This window comes from Onychomys torridus, chromosome 18, assembly GCF_903995425.1.
Source record: "Onychomys torridus chromosome 18, mOncTor1.1, whole genome shotgun sequence".
In the NCBI taxonomy this organism is placed as follows: domain Eukaryota; kingdom Metazoa; phylum Chordata; class Mammalia; order Rodentia; family Cricetidae; genus Onychomys; species Onychomys torridus.
The window spans coordinates 44960093-44980065 of NC_050460.1; the positions used below are offsets into that span (position 1 = coordinate 44960093).

Genomic DNA, 19973 nt, shown 5'->3' on the forward strand with positions numbered 1-19973 from the left:
ACCATGTAGGTGCTGGGAGATGAACCTGGGACCTCTGTAAGAACAAAAATTCTCTTAACTACCGAGGCACTTCTCCAGACCCGGAAACAACTTATATTTATCAACTCTTCGCTCCGGAAAGGCTTGCCTGTCGCTGGCTGGGACAGAATTTTCCTTTGTCAACCATGCTTTGCTTAGTTGAACTGATCATTGCCCAGAAACAATGTGTGGAGACTACAGCCATGGGGCACTATGCCCAGGGAAACTGCTTTCGATTAGGGACATTTGTCTTATTTGCAGAAATCTATAGTGAAAACCAAATTAAACCCAATAGTTCGGAGCTAAGTAACTTCTCAGAATGTTGAAGGCCAAAGAAATGTAGCTACTATGGCAGAGGGACACTTGTCTAGATTCCATGCAATCTCAAACAAAACTTTATGATTAGTTTATGTTTGATTGTAGGAAAGTTTCTTTTTATTTCTTTTGGTTTTCGAGACAGGGTTTCTCTGTGAAACAGTCCTGGTTGTCCTGGAACTCACGCTGTACACCAGGCTGACCTCGAACTCACAAGATCTGCCTGGCTCTGCCTCCTGAGTGCTGGGATTAAAGGCGCTTCTACCATGTTAATAGAGCAATTAACCTAAGGACAACATGACCTTCAATGTAAAAAGTAGGGACTTTTGGCTGGGCAGGAGCTCAAATAATGGAGCGCTTGCTTAGCTTGCCTGGGTCTCCATCACTGTGCTCGGCTCAAACCACATCAACCCAGCACAGCAAGATGGGTGCCTGCAATCCCAGCCCTCCTGAGGTATGGGGCAGGAACCCAAGTTTGTGATGATCCCTGGCTACACTTCTAGTCTGAAGCCAGCCTGGGATATATGAGGCTTGGTTTCGAACAAATAATATTAATAGTCTTTTTTTTTTTTTTTTTTTTTTTGAGCTGAGGATCAAACTCAGGGCCTTGCGCTTGCTAGGCAAGTGCTCTACCACTCAGCTAAACCCCCCACCCCAATAGTCTTTTTAATAAATGTTACCATTTAGCTAGCTGTCTTCATGAGGAGGGATGGATGATTTGGTTTTGCCCTGACTGACAGCCAGCTAGATGTGCTGGGGCATAACTTTAATTACAGCATCTAGAGTTCGGGAGGCCAGCCTGCAAGGACTACACAGTGAGAGCCTGACAATCAACAGCAAAAAAACCTAACAGCCTGGGTTTGATGCATGAAGCTCACGTGGTACAGAGCATTGGCTGTCTATAGTCATCCTCTAGACAACAAACGTGCCCTGAAATATGACACCCAGCCAACCACTGACACACACTAATGATAAAAGCATACATCATATGTATGTTAAATATACATTATGTAATTTTTACTGTGTGTATGATAAAAATGCTGGATGGACGGCCAACAAGGATGTTCAGCACCAACGGGACCTAAATTACAGTCCCCAGAAGCAACATAGTTAGACTTGGTGGCACAGACATTGAAACCAAGAGCTTCCAGTCTAGAGTTCCTGGCCGGCCAATCAGCCACACTGAAAAGCTGCTTAAAATATCTGGAGGCCTATCTCAGTAGTAGGGGGCTTGACTGGCATGCAAGAGGCCTTGAGTTCCATCCCTTGTATGACAAGAGACCAAAACAAACAAACGGTCAAATAATGTGAACACTCACACAAACAAGAAGGTAAAACAAATCCCAAAAGGTAAAACAAATCTCAAATCTCAAAAAAAAAAAAAAAAAAAAAAAAAGAATACAAACTATCAAAACTTGAAGGAACTGAACTTTGCAAGCAACTTTTCCTAAGACGTTCAGAACCAAGGAAACTCCAGGCAGTTCCATCTGCAGTTACAAAACTGCACTTCCCGGCTGGAGATGGCTCAGAGGTTAAGAGCACTGACTGCTCTTCCAGAGGTCCTGAGTTCAATTCCCAGCACCCACAAGGTGGCTCACAACCATCTGTAATGAGAGATGTGGTGCCCCCTTCTGGCCTGCAGTTATACATGCTGCATACATAATAAATAAATCTTTAAAAACAAAACAAAACAAAACAAAACTGGGATTGGGGATTTAGCTCAGCGGTAGAGAGCTTGCCTAGCAAGTGCAAGGCCCGGGGCTCGATCCTTGGCCCCACAATAAAGAAATAATAATAAATAAATAAAAATAAATTAATAATAATAAATAATATAAATAATGAATGAATGAATGAATGAATAAATAACTGCACTTTCATTTCCCCTCATTCCCCTCCTTCTCTTAGCAGAAGTGGGGATAGTTGTTTCTAGGTGGAGAGGGACAGAAGCAGGTGACCGGCCTATCACAGAGTCATAGCCTAGACAGAGGGTTATTCCAGGAAGCGACTTGTACATACATATAAAGATTATCTGTGAGTTGGGACTTTTTCCACAAATGAGTTTAATTGAAAAGCAAACTGAAAATTGGCTCCTGGTTACTACAGACTCACAACACCGCCAAGTTTTGAAGTTGTGCTATAGACCAGGCTGGCCTCTAACTCAGAGATCCGCCTGCTTCTGATTTCCGAGTTCTGGGATTAAAGGCGTGCGCCACCACTGCGTGGCCAGAAAGATTGTTTTTAAATTATTGTATTAGTTTTATTTTATATGTGAATGCTTTGCTTACATATACGTGTGTGTGTACCACAGGCATGCATGACGCTTGACATGGCTGCTGGGAACTGAACTTTGATCCTCTCTAAGAGCAGTGTGCACACACTCAACGGTTAGAGGTCTCTTCAGCTCTACTCTAAGATTTACTCGTGTGTGTGTGTGTGTGTGTGTGTGTGTGTGTGTGTGTGTGTGTAAGTGTAAGAGAGTCTGCTGCTTCAGGTTTTTGTTCTGCTGCAGCAACAGAGGCTCCTGTTCACAGACAGTTCAGAGCACAGCACAAACACTGGTTAAAGAAAGAATTAAACCTCGAAGTCCAGTGGAGTGGATTCCAAAGACGGAAACATTGTGAGTGACCAAAATGCTGGAGCTGACCGTTTTGATGCACGCTTAGAATGCCAGCAATTAGAGGCCAAAGCAAGAGAGTCCCAAGGCCCCCAAGGTCGGCCGGAGCTGTATGAGACTCTCAAAATCGAGTATGTGAAAACCAAATCAAATCTCATTATTTTAAAACTAACACGATGTGTCAACTTGTAAATTTTTGAATAAAAAACATTTCAAGTCTTAAGTCTCTTCATGAATACTATGTTGCTTTCTAAGCACTTAGTATTCATTCATGTATTTGCTATGCTCTGAGGTCAAGGGAGTCCTAGGGCTTACTGAGCAAGTCTGTTTACTGTGCAAACACAAGGCCCTGAGCTCAAACCCCCACCCCGCACTAAAAAGTTGCACATGAACATGTATCCCTCTAATAACCAAGGTGTTGCAGACCAAGCAGGCAGATGAAATGGGAAGCAGGAGGAGGGTCTCTGAGGTGCTGCTGCTATGCTATTATCCACATGCCTGATGTGCATTCACACTCACCCTCCCCATGTACACCAAAGCAAAGCCCAAGACTTACTGTTTTATAACATATGCTATGTATTGCGGAACTTACCATATTCTTCAAAATATCTTGCATTCTATTATAATTTTGGAGATTGGGTCTTGGTACACAGTGCATGGTGGTTTATAACTTTGGCCTCCTGAACACTGGGATGACAGGGTCATACCTCTGTACCTAGTGTTTTCTTGTTTCCATAGACATCAGTACTAGAGATTTCCTCTGCACATAGAATTCACCCTCTTATTGATAGATAGAGAAAGGGTCCGCCAAGCCCATTCACCTCTTCTCCCTAGCTGTTCCAGCCTGTAGTCCAAGGAATGTAACTACAGCAAGGCAAGCACACTTGACACCCAAGTCCCAGCTCCAGCAACACAATAAACATTTTTAAATGTGTGTGTGTGTGTGTGTGTGTGTGTGTGTGTGTGTGTGTGTGTGTTTGGAGGGGGGAGGCTCAATAACAGCATTTGTCTGACATGTGCAAAGTCTTGGATTAATATTCAACCACAACTAAATATAGATGATTTTAAAATTCTCAGGTTGGGGATTTAGCTCAGTGGTAGAGCATTTCCCTAGCAAGCCCAAGGCCCTAGGTTCGATCCTCAGCTTAAAAAAAAAAAAAAATTCTCTCTGGGCTTGGTGGGGGTGGGGGTGCTTGCCAGGACCTCAGGCGGCTGTGTCTTTGAGTTTGGGTCAGCCTGATCCAGATAGCCTGTTGCATTATATTCATTTTCATTGATCAGTAATACTTCATGGCTTGGGTAGAGCACATTTTGTTGCTACATTCTTTAGTTGATGGTCGTTGGTTACCCACCCTTTTGACAATGATTCCTGCTGGATGGTGACTTACAGATTTGTGTACATCAGTTTGGTTCCTTTGAGAAGATATATGGAGGCAGGTGATATTGTTATATACAAGAAGGTGGGTTCAACTCTTTCAAAATGAAGGATCCATTATCATTAATGGTAGATGAATACATTACAGTTTTTAACAAATTTAGTGAAGCACTCATCCAAAACAATTTAGAGTCAGCAAGATGGGGAAAAGTCAGTGGATCCCCAGAACCCATCCATGGTAGAAGAATTAAGTTTTCTTCTGCAATGTACGCACGCGCTAACAAAAATAAATTAAATATGGCCATCAGAAAAGAAAAAATTAAACCAGACTAAAACCCGTTTGTTCATAGTAGCCATGTCTATAACTACGGTGTCTGAGAGGCTACGGCAGGAGGTTCATATTTGAAAATGTCCTGGACAATGAGATCAGTCTGAACTGACCAAAAAAAATGTTGATCTTTATATTCACGCCTATGAGTGTTTTGCCTGCATGCTTCTCTGCTCCACACAAATAAATGCAGTACAGACAATCATGAACCACTGTGTGATGCTGGGAGATAAGCCTGGGTCCTCTGGGAGAACACCCAGAGCTCTTAAGCAAAGAGCTATCTTATCTCTCCAGCCCTTACATTCACTTATATAGTCAAACAGCAAGACAGGTTATGAGACATTCCCTGACCCATTCCCTGGGTCTAACGGGACCAAGTTGATGTGTGGTCCTGTTTGGTTATTACCACGCAGTGTTAGGTGGAATTTCTTGGTGCCTTTGATGTGCATGACCACTAAGGACACAGAGAAGCTTCCATGTCTCAACACATGTATACTGCATGTAGCAGAGGAGACTGACATTGAAATAGGTTTACTCTCAGCTAATTTTAATCTCATGTATGTAAGTCTGCATATCTAGAAGCCCTTCATCACATACATGATTCATAGACACTTTCTCCTGTCCCTGCAACTCTATTCTCTATTGGTAGTGTCCTCTGGAGAAAAAATTTTCTGTCCGGGCGGTGGTGGTACACGCCTTTAATCCCAGCACTCGGGAGGCAGAGGCAGGGGGATCTCTGTGAGTCTGAGGCCAGCCTGGGTTACAGAGTCTTCCATGATGGCCAGAGCTACACAGAGAAACCTTGTCTTGAACAAACAAACAAACAGGGCTGGACAGATGGCTTAGGGGTTAAGAGCGCTGACTCTTCTTCCAGAGGACCAGAGTTCAATTCTCAGCACCCACATGGCAGCTCACACCTGTCTGTAACTCCAGTTTCAGGGGATCACGACACCCTCGGCAAAACCACAAATGCACATAAAAATAAAATATATTTTAAAAAAAGAAAAGAAAAAAAAACAAGCAAAAGATGTCATTGACGGTTTACTGTCAACTATCAATTCTGCTCCATTGACCGTCTCCTGCAATGATGCTCACCTTGTCTCTGAAAAAGAAATTGAAGGAAGCTGGGTGGTGGTGGTGCATGCCTTCCCCAGCACTGGGAGTTCAAGGCCAGCCCAGGCTACAGAGTGAGTTCCAGGACAGGCTCCAAAGCTACAGAGAAATCTTGTCTCGAAAAACAAAACAAAACAAAACAAAGAAAGAAAAAGAAAGACCATGGAGGCCCACACTGCTTACTGGCTTGCTCAGCGTGTTTTTTCACACAACTCAGGACCACCTGCCCGTGGGCAGACAGACCTACTCACATCAAGAAAATGGCCCACAGGCTTGCCGACAAACCAATCTGATGAATGCTTTTTCAACTGAGGTTCCCTCTTTCAAGATGACTGTAGCTTGTGCCAAAGTGACTTGACTAACCAGTGCACCGTACAGCATAGATCACTATAGCTTTATAGTTCAACTTCACAACGCTGGAGAAGGTCTGAAAAGATAACAAGGTTTCTGCCCCTAAGACCAACACCATGACTTTGATAAGGATATAACTGAACTCTCTCGGGGTTATCCTCTGACCTCCACACATGTGCACAAACGGACACACACTTGCACAGGGAAGCAGATGTAAAATAAGCACAAAAAAAAAAAGAAAGAAAGAAAGAAAGAAAGAAAGAAAGAAAGAAAGAAAGAAAGAAAGAAAGAAAGAAAACATGAAGCAAAATAGACTGAGGATGGGTTTGGTGGCTCAAAATCCTTAGTTCCAGACAGGGATGAACAGATGATGGCTTTGAGGCCAGCCTGATCTTCATGGCATACCTCAGGACAGCCAAGGCCACACAGCGAGACCCCAGTCTCAAACACAAACAAAAGAGTAACAAAATACTCTAGAACAAAGACCTAGGTTCATCCTTAATTTGTAGAGCAAATGTTTTAGTAGAAGACTTACATTCTCTATAAATAACAAAACCCTTAACATTTCAGAGGTAAAATGAGTACCGTTGAGCCCTGGACTGCACTCAATCAGCTTGTGACTTCAACAAGATGTGTTCAGAAATTTATACCATTATATCTTTTCATGGCTGGGGAAACCAACCATCAGTGAACTAAGGCAGCATGTTCACCTATCACCCCCATCACTAAGCTCCATCCATAGCACTACCACAAGTCCTGTCTTCCATTTGGTTGCATAGAGACCAGTAAGCAATTAGCTAGCACACATTACACCGATTTTTAAAACACATTTGCAGATTTGCAGGCTGGTGAGATTCCTTTTTTTTTTTTTTTTGGTTTTTCGAGACAGGGTTTCTCTGTGTAGCTTTGCGCCTTTCCTGGAACTCACTTGGTAGTCCAGGCTGGCCTCGCACTCACAGAGATCCACCTGGCTCTGCCTCCCGAGTGCTAGGATTACAGGCATGCACCACCACCTGGCGAGATTTCTTAGTAGGTAAAAAACTTAGCATCCAATCGTGAGGGCCTGAATTCAAGTCCCCAGAACCTGTAATGAAAACACCAGGAGGGGCATGATACACCTGTAATCTCTGCACTGCAAGTGGAGGAAATGTATATATGTATGTATGTATGTATGTATGTATGTATGTATGTATGTATGTATGTGCATGCCCACACATGTGGCCATGTGCACTGGCACAGACATCATCAGCACTCATTCTAATAAACAGATAAATAAATGGCTTTATAACAGTACACTAACTACTTTAAGTTGTGTTAAAAGTGGGAGTGGCCTAGATGACTCCTGCTTCACAGGACACTCAGGTCTCCTGACATCTGCCCTCTGATGGTGTGGTAGTTTGAATGAGAATGGGCACTGGCAGGCCGTGGTGCACGCCCTTAGTCCCAGCACTCCGGAGGCAGAGACAGGCAGATCTCTGTGAGTTCGAGGCCAGCCTGGTTTACAGAGTTCCAGGACAGCCAGGGCTACACAGGAAAACACTGTCTTGATAAACAAAAGCAAAAAGAAGGAAGCAGACAACATGTCATTTTCTAAGGCCCTTCAAAGGCTGCAGCTGCATACAGACTATACAACTGCTTAATATGGCAGTCAAGTCACCCCAGACTTGGCATCCTTACAGCATCCTAGCTTCACCTTCTCAATCTACCCAGACTCTTGGACTATTACTTTTAATTGCTGTGTTATGTGTGCAGTCATCAGCTGGGAGAACTGGTTCTCTCCCTCCATCACGTGACTGACCTCCAGGGTTCCTTACTTTTTAGGTTCCCTCCCCCTTAACCTTTGCTACTTGCTTTTCCTCTGCCAAGTAAGGCTCTTCCTCAAAACATGAATAAAATCTTAACACTGGAAGGGTATCCTTGGCTTCCCTCTCCTGAGTTCAGCCTCCCTTTTTTCTCCCCCTGCCCCATGTTGCATAAGAAGACCTTAACTTCACGGGCTGGAGTATTTTGTGACTACACCCATTGAAATGTCCCTTTACAGTCTCTCGATTGCTTATCTTTTTAAAAAATTTTTTTTTATTCTTTATTATGTAAGCAGTGTTCTGTCTAAATGTATCCCTGCACACCAGAAGAGAACAGAAGATCTCACAACTGATACTTGTGAGCCACCATGTGGTTGCTGGGAATTGAACTCAGGACCTTTGGAAGAGCAGCCAGGGCTCTTAACCTCTGAGCCCTCTCTCCAGCCCCTTGATTACTCATGTTAATGTGAATATTCTAGAAGAATTAATGCAAAATGAAGGGGGCAGGACAAGAACATTATTAAAGCACCATAAAACTGGGGTTAGGATGTGGGAATACTTGATTTTGAAAAAAAAAAAAAAAAAAATTTCTCCCCCCCTTTTTCTGGCAGTAGAGTCTCTTGAAAAGGACAACAAAATCTATTGATGTATACTTACTCACTAGACAGATTCATAAAGAAGATGAACTGAAAAACACGCATACACTCAATAACTATCTAAACAAAACCCCCAGAGCCAATGTGTGATCCCAATTGTAAAGAGCCCTTGTGAGACCATGGGGAAGGCCTACTACTGAAGTCCAAAACCTAATCAAGGCACAGCTTCCTGTGGACATGGAAAGCTTTCTAGTCTCCATTATTATTATTATTATTATTATTATTATTATTATTATTATTATTATTATCTTTCTCTTTTCTTTTTCTTTTTCTTTTTTTTTTTTCTTTTTGGCCAGAGCTGAGGACTGAACCCAGGTCCTCAAGCGCTCTACTGCTGAACTAAATCCCCCAACCCCTCTAGTCTTCGTTTTGGGCAAAACAAAAGCTTGTATTGTAACCGGTGGGGAAAACCCATTCTGCAGAGAACCAAGGAAAGCAGAGCAGAGCAGCAGCACTCACAGACTTGGCGATGGGGCAGCCCTGGGAACTCTTCCCTTCTTTCCCCGTGTACTCTATCTTCTCAAGCCGGACAGCCTTTCCCTTTTGGCCAAACCTGGGTACAGAACACAGTAGGAGGGTGGGGCTAATTAATGACAATCTCTACTTCGCACCTCCACATTTTCACCTCTGAATGCACCGAAGACACACACAGTTAAAAAAATCCAACAGTTATTATCACAGACATTGGCTAAAAGCCGGCTGCTACGTGGCACACTGTTTTTGTTACCCAGTTCTACTGACTTCAAGATCACTCTAGAAATAGCCTGGCCTTAAGACAAGTGTTGGGAAGTTAGGGTTAAAACGTTGGTGGTGGCCATCTGACCTATTTGTACCAAGGTACAGTAGTAGAAAAATAAATGTTCTTGATTTCTCCCTTAGGCTTGCTGTGTGAGGAGGGCATGTTTCCAGTGCCCTGAGCTCCTGGGAGGAAGGACTCAGGAAGACCTAAGAACCATCCAACTCACACTCCTGAACGTCTTCATTCACCTCATGACCACGCCAAGACCTTTCCTCTGCATTGACCCAAGTCCACGGTGCAGAATAATTTTAGCAGGGGAACACATCTCCTCACCTAGTCTCCATGAGCTCCCTGACAGCAGCAACACTTGGTCCTGCCCCCAGGTGTGTATAATATGGGCCTTTGTCTTTTTGTGTACCTCCATCTGTGGAAGGAATAAGATTATTAGACCCAGTTTTGCAAAATAGCACAGGGGGGGGCTTTTTTTTTTTTTTTTTTTTTTAAATCAGTTTCAACTTTCAAGAATAAGACAACAGGTCTTGGCTTTGGACTTGCCCCTGTTGCCACCTTCTGGCTCCTAATTCTTCTAGGAGTCAAAGGAGAGAAGACAAAAATATTTAAGGGGGTCAGACTTATTCTCTCACCTTCAACCTTTGTATTAATAGGACTAACAATTTAAGATGGGGTCTCAGTAGAGCCTCAACTCAGTAACAGCCAAGGTGACCTTGAACTCCTGATGAGCCTGACTCTGCTGCCAAAGGTCTGGGATTACACACAGCTCTTCTGCCTTGGTAGTTTTCTATAGTATCTGAGGCCGCGAAGAGCAATAAATCTGATTAGGTTAGCTTCGGTATCCGAAGGGATGCTAGTAAAAGTTAGCCTACTATACATTTCCACAGTTCTGTATTTATAATAAAGGCATACAAGAAAGTTACTTGTTGCAATTATTGGTTCCTTCAACACCGGCAAATAGGGAATAAGTTATAGGTAATTTATATAGTAATGCAAAAAGCAAGTCACTACTGAGATTCGAGGTGTACGCCTGTAATCCTAGTACCAGAGGAGAACTGAAAGAATGTTTTAGGGCTCAAGGCTGTCCTGCCTTATATATAAATGTCCTCTTGAAAAGGAAAAGGCCAGGTGAGGTGGTCCACACTGGATTTGTGAGGCAGGTGGGTCTGTTCCACGATGGCCAGGGCTACATAGTAAGATGTTAGGGGTTTTTTTGTTTTGTTTTTTAACCAACACAACAAAAGTCCACCTGACAAAAAGGTTTAAAGTCCTAAATTCTTGAACACTGTGTCCTAAAAAAGAGCCTGAGACTTTTTGAGAAAGAGACCCGGTCCTGCTTTGTAGCCCAGGCTATCTCCAAGCACACCACACACTCCTCTTGCTGAGATGGCAGCCCAGGCTATCCTTAAATGCCTATCAGACATGCACCTCCATGTCCAGTTTGTTTTGAATTTTTGTGGAATTCTGTAATAACATGTTCAATGTGGCCTCTTATGCTCACCTGTCACTGAGGCGTTTCCTGTATGTATTTCTGGCCAGTGTTTTTACACAAGTCTGGTTTGAGGATGTACTCAAATGTGGAGCGCCTCCCTAGCACATACAAGGCTGTTGGTAGAATCACTGGTAATGGGGGAAGCATTATAGCAAGCAAGGGATATCTGCAATTAAAGAAACAAAACTACCACCGGGTGGTGGTGGCGCACGCCTTTAATCCCAGCACTTGGGAGGCAGAGGCAGGCAGATCTCTGTGAGTTCGAGGCCAGCCTGGTCTGCAGAGCTAGTCCAGGACAGGCTCCAAAACTACACAAATAGGAACCCTGTCTCAAAAAAACCAACCAACCAACCAACCAAACAAACAAACCCAACAAACAAGGGATGAACCTAGAGCAAGCCCAGCCCTTATTTTCTTTAACTATTTCTAGGTGTGTGTGTTTGCATGTGGGTATGTGTACAAGAGTGCACGTGCTTGTCAAGGTCAAATGTGTGAGATCTACAGGAGTTGGAGTTATAGAAGATTGTGAGCCTCTGTATGGGTGCTGGGAATTGAATCTGGGTCCTCTGGAAGATCAGTGAATGTTCTTAACCACCAAACCATCTCACCAGCTCCTCTTACATATATCCTGGCAAGATATATGTAAGAGACTATTTCATTGGTGATTAAGAAGAGGGGCTATTGTTGAGCTGTGGCGCACACCTTTAATCCCAGCACTTGGGGGACAGAGGCAGATGGATAGCCTGTTATTGTTACACAGAGTAACCCTGTGTCAAACCCACCCCTGGCCCCGCCCAAAAAAGAACAGGGGTGATTCTGCCCATAGCGACATTTGGCAATAGCTCTGGTTATTTTTGCTTCTGTGAAGTATAGGTACATGCATGCACCGTGGCTTCCAACTAACATAATAGGGCCAGGAATACTATGAAATCACTCACGGCAGAACATTCCCTATCAATTAGGTCTAATGTCAATACTGCAAACTTTAACTGGGACAAGCACTGATCCAGAAATAGCACTCTATTCGACGCTATCCTGAAAACTACAATGATATTACTGAGATGACAGGAGTTTTTGTTTCCCTATGCTTAAGAACACACAAACGGGGCTGGAGAGATGGTTCAGTGGTTAAGAGCACTGGCTGTTCTCCCAGAGGACCCACATGGCAGCTTACAACTGTCTTTAATTCCAGTTCCAGGGGATCTGACACCTTCATACCAAAGCACATAAATAAATAAATAAATAAATAAATAAATAAATAAATAAATAAATAAATAAAGCGTTGCTTTGGGGTTGGGGATTTAGCTCAGTGGTAGATCGCTTGCCTAGCAAGCACAAGGCCCTGGGTTTGGTCCTCAGCTCCAAAGGGGTAAAAAAAAAAAAAAAAAAGCACACAAACAAAAAAAAGCACCTAGTCACCCAGAACAACAGTTCTCAACCTTCGTAAAGCTCTGACCTTTAATATATAGTTCTTCATGTTGTGATAACCTACCAACCATAATTATTTTGTTGCTACTTAATAACTATAAATTTGCTACTGTTACGAATTGTATCAGCTATTTCCAGTGCCCTGGGTAAAAGGTTTGCTCAACCCACAGGTTGAGAACCACTGACCTTCAAAAAAGGGTTGTACTCAATGCTCAGTAATGGGCTGCCAAGGCTGCCAAATGGTCAGTGACTCTGAATGAGGAACCAGATAGCCACATATTTGGTTTTTCGAGACAGGGTTTCTCTGTGTAGCTTTGAACCTTTCCTGGAACTCACTCGGTAGCCCAGGCTGGCCTCGAACTCACAGAGATCCACCTGGCTCTGCCACCCGAGTGCTGGGATTAAAGGCGTGCGCCGCCACCACCCGGTGGCTTTATTTTTTTTTAATGGAAATCTATTTTTCCCTTTGTAAAGATACACAGAAAAGTACTTCGTGTAATGTTAGGATTTAAAAGGAATGGCATGTAGAGGCTACGTGCAGACCTGTTTCACACTATCACAACTCCAGTGTGAATATTCTTTAATGCAGGAAAATGAGGTGGTTAGGGGTGTATTTTGATTGAGACAGGGCCTTATATCTCTGATGCTTGCCTTGAACTTGCTAAGAGGCCAAAAATGATTCTCCTACCACCGCCTTCTGAGTAGACTGCAAATATAAGAGGGGCCACTACACCGGTGTTTAGTACCAAAGCCAGAATTTCATTCTTTCAAGTTAATTACATTACACCTCCTGCCCAGAGCTAACAATTCACTCGCCAAAAAAAAAAAAAAAAAGCAAAAAACAAAAACAAAACCCACCCCCTTCTAGTATGAAAAATACTCATCACATTTGGTTCAAAGCAAATCTTGAGTTTGGGCCACCCCTGACATGAAACTATTTTAAAAACTAAACCTATATCACAACCTCCATCTTGCAGACAATGTCAAGAGCATCTGTACCATCTCTCTTTCTTTGTTTTATTTTGATTTCCCTCTAAGTCCTTGGCTCTCCTGTCTGTGTATTGATTCAAGAGAGTCACCTATCTCTGCCTCCTGGGGCTGGGATTCCAGGCCTGTCCCACCACATGTAACATGCTTGTTACAGTGAGATAGAGTCCTTCCATGAAATCTGGGGGATGGTTACTAGTCAGGATACAAGTTAAACTTTCATGTCTCACATACTGAGCAAATTTCTCAAAAAGGAATGATACACTTATAAAACACCCAGCAGGGATAGGTGTTTTATAAGTGTAGAATCTTTTCAGTTCAGAAAAAGGAAAACCCCTTTGGCAGTGGCAGCAAAAACCTTGACTCACAACATTCAGGAAACAGAGGCTGTGGGGCTTCCTAAGGTTGAGGAAAAGCTTTCTTTTTCCCTTTAATTTTATGTATATGAATGTTTTCCCTGCATGTACGTATATATGTCTGTATGTCTATCATTTGCCCGACTATTGCCCCTGGATTTCCTGTAAACAGTTATGGGTGCTGGGAACCGATCCCGGGTCATCTGTAAAAACAAGTGCTCTTAACCTCTGAAACATTTCTTCCAGCTCCTACAGCTTTTAAAAAATGTATGTCTATGTGGGTAAGTGCATGTAACTGTGGTCACCAGCAGAGGATACAGGATCACCTAAGGGTGGAGTTACAGATGTTCTGTGATCCACTGGACATGTTGCTGGGAACTGAACTTATGTCCTTTCCAATTCCTTTAAAGTACTGAGTCATTTCTCTAGCTTTTGTTCTTTTAAGACAAGTTCTTGCTAGAAAGCCCAGGCTAGGGCGCTGGAGAGAGATGGCTCAGTGGTTAAGAGCACTGGCTGCTCTTCCAGAGGTCCAGAGTTCAATTCCCAGCAACCACATGGTGGCTCACAACCATCTGTAATGAGATCTGGTGCCCTCTGCCCACAAGCAGAGCACTCATTCATAAAATAAAAATTAAAAAAGCCCAGGATAGACTCAAAATCCCGTCTCACTCAGCTTCCCAAAAGTTGCAACTATGGGTGCCATGACACCCTCTCAAAATAGAAAAGTCAATATTTCCAGAAAAAAAAATTAATGAATTATTTTAATTAAAAATAAATTTTATTATTTGGAGGTCAGAGCTTCTGGGCACAAGATTTAGGGGCCAGGCAAGTGCTTTACACCTCAGTAACTAACAAAACCTTCAAGTTACCAAAATTAGGATGTTCAAGGTCCCATCTCAACAGCCAGATTACAGAGTGTGTGGGTACACCTTTCCTTCTGCAAACCATAGCTGTGGGTATTTTCAAGTATTATTTCAACTATATTATGTTTTTATATTTTATATTCGATTGCACAAGAAAAAAACGAATGAGCTATCTGCAGCTTGAAATCTGTTTGAATAGAGGGAGGACAACAAGCAAATATAATTAAGCATTGAGGAAATTCACTCTTTCGTCAGGAAAATGAACTACCTGAGAGGCACCAGCACTATTTCCCACCAGTGTATGGGTTGAAACTTCTATTTTTCTAAATAGAATAAATAAGACGGAAAAAGAGCCAAAACTGCCCCACCCCCCCAAAAAAAGATGAATTGGAAAGAAAACATCCACACAAACGACCACTCACCATTACAGTGACAGGTTGGCTCTTCTGAGTCACTCCCTCCGGCTAGCAGCACCCTGATAGGCTCACTAAGCAGAGTCATGATGCGCTCATTAAATTCCGCCTGCGCCCTGTGGGTGGCGGAGTCGCCCAGTGGTCTGTCACTTGATGCCCCTGCCTCATGCTTCACAGTCACATCTGAAATATTATCGAAACTTAACAAAGTCGCTCTCACGGAGCTGGTTGTTGCGTTTAGCAGAGGAGTGGTACCAGGCAACGTTGGTGGGATCTGGTGCACCAGGTTCTCTGGAGTGCCTAGATGAGACGGTGTCTCAGTAGCACCAGGCGTCGTGTTAGCACACTGGTTAGATGGAGAGGGCTGCGGCAGAGGGTGAGCGTTCTCACTGACATTCACCGAGGGCTGTACCTGAGAATTGTCTGCCGACTCTGCAATTGCCTGCCCGCTGGGTTCTGTCTTGAATTGGCATGTTGGTAGAGAATCTGGTGGCTCGACTTTCACTTTCTCCTTTGCCAATTCCGAGTGTCTTGTGAATGTTATCTGACTGAGAGGAGGAAATAAAGTGTTGTGTTGTAAGGATATGCTGTGAGGAGCCATCGCTGTTGATATCTGATCAATGGTAGGAATAGCTCCCAACAGGAGAGGAACATCGTGTGGACCAGACTGGCCAAATCTTTGAAATTTAGATGACATCCAAATCTCATACATCTTACTATACTGGGTTGCAAGTTGCTCCTGCTTCTTCTGCTCATTTTCTTGAGAGCTAAGGACTGGGGGCTCCTTTTTCCGCTTGTCTGCTTTGGGGGTTGGTTTTGCTTTTTTCCGGGTCTTCTTCTTTGGCTTTGCTGGTGGTACGTTAGATTTGTTTTGTACACTTGAAGGTGGTTTCTTTTGTGCCATGCCTTTCTCCTGACTATGTTTTTGATGTGCATTCTTTGCAGCAAGGCTCACTGGTGTACTTCCAGCATTCTCGACTACTGGGCTTATGTGATTGCAATTAATTGTGGATGCAAGCTGGGTTAATTGTGCTGCGACATCTTCTTCAATTTGACTGTATGGTGCATCCTGGCACAATGGATCATGCTGGGACTTGAACTTTTGATCCCCGTTTAGTGCCTGACTGCAGTTTTCTGGATTATGACTTTCTACTGGCAATGGGTATGAATTCTTAGAACTATCAAGGTTAAGTTTGCCTCCAGCAATGCATTTCCTATCAGCTGTCAGTGAATTCGACTGTTCATGTGACTTTATAAGTGCTTGGATAGTAGCTGAACTATCAGGCAACTTGAACGCTGTGTTCTGGCCATTAAAGATGACAGTGTCCTGGTGCTGAAGACACTTCCCCTGTAAGTTTGGGTCTTGGAGGTCTTTTCTCACAGAATGGAGGATAGCCTTGCAACTGTTAAGCAGACTAGCCGTTCTCTGGTCTGTTTCTTCATCCTTCTCTGACTTTGATGGTGAGGAATTCTCGGATGGAGCTTCTGAGAGCTGAGTAAGGGCTTCTATGGCCACCACTTGTTCCAGGGTTAACCTCCTGTCTTTCATGAGAGACAGAAGACTCGGCTGAACCGGAGAGTCATCTTTTGGTTCTTTACTAGGTGCCTTCTCGGGGGTTTGGAGTTGACTACCAGCATTGTGTGTATTAGGGTGGTTGTTGAAGATGGTGGAGTCTGCACCAGATCTGCAGGTCAAGCCGGGCTTCTGGAAGAGCAAGATGTTACTCGGCCCCTTGAGATGATCACAACCCCCAGCGGAAGTGATGGCGGCGGCGTTCATGGCATCGTTGCAGTTTGAGGGGTCCGTCAGCAATTTAGAGGAATCGTTTCCCAATACCTTGCTAATTTCTTCAAGATCCAATTTCTTGACCGGAAGGTTGGTGTTGGTGTTTGGTAAACAGTGCACATTTTTCATGCCGTTTCTTGCGGTTGGAGCAAACACTGGGGACGGTTGGGTTTGCTGTTTGTCATCCTCAGGGGGTGGGGAATTCCCAACCTCAGTGAAATTTGCATCGAGGCCTCCCGTGACTTGACCTGCTAGGTGTGATTTCTGGCTTGGCGTCCATTTCTCCACTTCGACTCCCGTCATGTTTTCTGCATTTCCCCCTACATTTTCAAGGGGATGTGTGATTAAACCCAATCTCTGCTCTTCTTCCCCATGACCACATTGTCTGTATTCCATGGACTCTGATTGGGGGCCATTTACTGGTTTGATGTTAAAGGCAGCCTGTAAAAGCAAGCACAGAAATTCCTCCCGTTACCTCCTGAAAAGACAACTTCACTTCTTTGTTCATAGACTCTTTTTTTTTGTTTGTTTGTTTGTTTTTTTCAAGACAGGCTTTCCCTGTATAGCTTTGCACCTTTCCTGGAACTCACTTGGTAGCCCAGGCTGGCCTCGAACTCAGAGATCCGCCTGGCTCTGCCTCCCGAGTGCTAGGATTAAAGGTGTGCACCACCACCGCCCGGCCAGTTCATAGACTCTTGCTAGGTATCCAAGCGGGCTTGGAATTTGTGGCAATGCCCCGACTCAGTTTCAGTTACTGGGATTACAGGTAAGGGCAGCTGGGATTCCACCATTTAATGACCCTTAAAGTGAGGTTAGAGATATGACTTCAGTAACATGCGTGCAGTCTGGGACCCAATCCCTCCATTCTTCCTCCACTCCCCCATCCCTGCTCCCATTTAAACCATGCAGAGCAGTTCACTCATCACTCCAGGGAGGCAGAGGCACAGAAACCTCTGTGGTTGGTTTACATAGCATATGAATTGTAGGTCAGTCAAGGCCACACAGAGAGACCCAGCCAATCAATCAATCAAAAGTAATATGTTTTTTTAGTGGGCACACTTGCAAAGGATGTGTGGGGCTGAGTTCAATACCCAGCATCACAAAGAATGGGCTGTGTGGTGCAAATCTCAAGTGCACAGCATGTTGAGTTTTTTTCTACAACCACATCACAAGCATGAACTTGTCAGTCAGCCTGCATGCCATCGTTCTGAAGATTAGCATTAAGTCTTTTTATTTTTTAAGATTTATTTATTTATTATGTATACAGTGTTCTGCACGCACAGTTGCCTATAGGCCAGAAGAGGGCACCATATCTCCTTATAGATGGTTGTGAGCCACCATGTGGTTGCTGGAAATTGAACTCAGGACCTCTGGAAGAGCAGTCAGTGCTCTTAACCGCTGAGCCATCTCTCCAGCCCTATCATCAAGTCTAATGTGACTTCCTATCACAAATGAGGCTTGTGCCTTATGTTCATTTGGTTAAGTGTAAGCATAGTTCACTGATTTCATTACTGTGCATTAATTCATAAATTGGATATTCTACCTCATACCTGCATTACTAGATTGAATATTGTAAATACATAGCTATGAATCTCATGTTCATGTTTGGTAAGAGCATATACATACAGGGAAGTTCTGAGTCATGCAGTGTGTGCTGCGTGCATATTCAGCTTTAGTAGTTTTAGGAAATGTTCCCACCAGGAATTACGTTCCAACTATGGTAGATTATAAATAGCAATTTGTATACTATATTTATGCATATATATGAATTAAGTCTTTCAAAAATAAATAATAAATAATTTTATTATTTCATATTTATGTATTTTATGTCTGTGTGTGCCTGGATGTATGTATGCCTACCACATGTGTGCAGGAACCCGTCCTGGCCAGCAGAGAGTGTCAGAACACCTGAAAATGGAATTACAGGGTAGTGCAGGCTACCATGTGGGTGCTCAGAGATGAAACCGGACCCACTGAGCCAGCCCAACTTGTTCATCTCTTGATCACAGTTATACAGATGCTCAATTTTTATCAAAATCTGTTTTTAAAAAAATGGTATTGTCATGTGTAAAAGGTACACACATACGTGTGGGGGGATCTATCAAGGCCTCATACTATAGCCCAGTGTGGTATTGAAAATCCCAGGTGAGGTGGTGGGGCACGCCTTTAATCCCAGCACTCAGGAGGCAGAAGCAGGCAGATCTCTGTGAGTTCTAGGAAAGGCGCAAAGCTGCACAGAGAAACCATGTCTCGAACAAAACAAAACAAAACAAAACAAAAAGTATGGTGGGTCCGGCCTAGTCTGCAGAGTTCCAGAACAGGCTTCAAAGCTCCACAGAAAAAAAAAAAAAAAAACCAATAAAAAGAATAGTGCTTCATCTCCCTGCCAATACCCATGTAAACTTTTGGCCACTAAGAAATCAGTGTGGAGAAAATGGAAGTGCCACACACACTACTTATATAACCTATGCGTTCCAAAGAATCTAGTGCAGTCAAGTTGGCTGGCCAGATAAAGCTATTTGCTGAGCAAGCCTGGCTTTGCCAAGACACTAACACATAAGTAAATGCAATAAAAAGGAAGGAAGAAAGGAAAACTAAATCACCAGAGACGCCTACACACATCATCCATGTTTATTGTGGATCTTGTCACAGTAGCCAAGTTATAAGACACCAGCCTGCATGCTGCTGTTCAGCAGGCAAACCCAAGAAAATTAACACAGTGGAGTTTTATTTAGCCCTAAGAAGATTGACTGTTATCAATATTTACTAAGTGAGTCTATCATGGATGCCTGGAACTTAAATACTGTAATACTCCATTGGGAGTGTTCATATACCTATGAAACTGTATTCATGACTTTGAGACATGGTCCTTCTCTAGGCCAAGGTAGCCTCAATCTCTCGGTAACCTGACTGACTTGTCTTTCTGACTGCCAGGCTCACAGGCATGGGAGAGCACACTGATCTTGAAAACAGCACTTTTATTATATTACACACGAAACAAAAACCAGAAAACATAACCACAATGAGGCAAGTCCCAATCATACCTACACCAGGGTACACACACCAACAACAGGAGCCCGAGTTACACTCAGTTTAAAGAGAACCAGGCATACGTAAGTCAATTGTACTAGTTCAACAAATCAGTTTACATTTAGATCCAGAAGACCCAGGCTGCACCACCTCATCTTCCCATAAGATTTTGTTTTGTTTTGTTTTTGTTTTTCGAGACAGGGTTTCTCTGTAGCTTTGCGCCTTTCCTGGATCTCACCCTGTAGACCAGGCTGGCCTCGAACTCACAGAGATCCGCCTGGTTCTGCGCCCCCCC

The 19973-nt window shown here is 43.5% G+C and overlaps 1 protein-coding gene across 1 annotated transcript in view; it reads right to left on the reverse strand.

Annotated features, from left to right (window-relative positions):
* The window catches only part of Tet1 (tet methylcytosine dioxygenase 1), an 86606-nt gene that overhangs the window by 16864 nt on the left and 49769 nt on the right, over positions 1–19973 (reverse strand). Inside the window, 3 exon segments of the mRNA XM_036167163.1 lie at positions 9032–9125; positions 9645–9735; positions 14872–17089. Coding sequence (XP_036023056.1) covers positions 9032–9125; positions 9645–9735; positions 14872–17089 — 2403 coding nt within the window.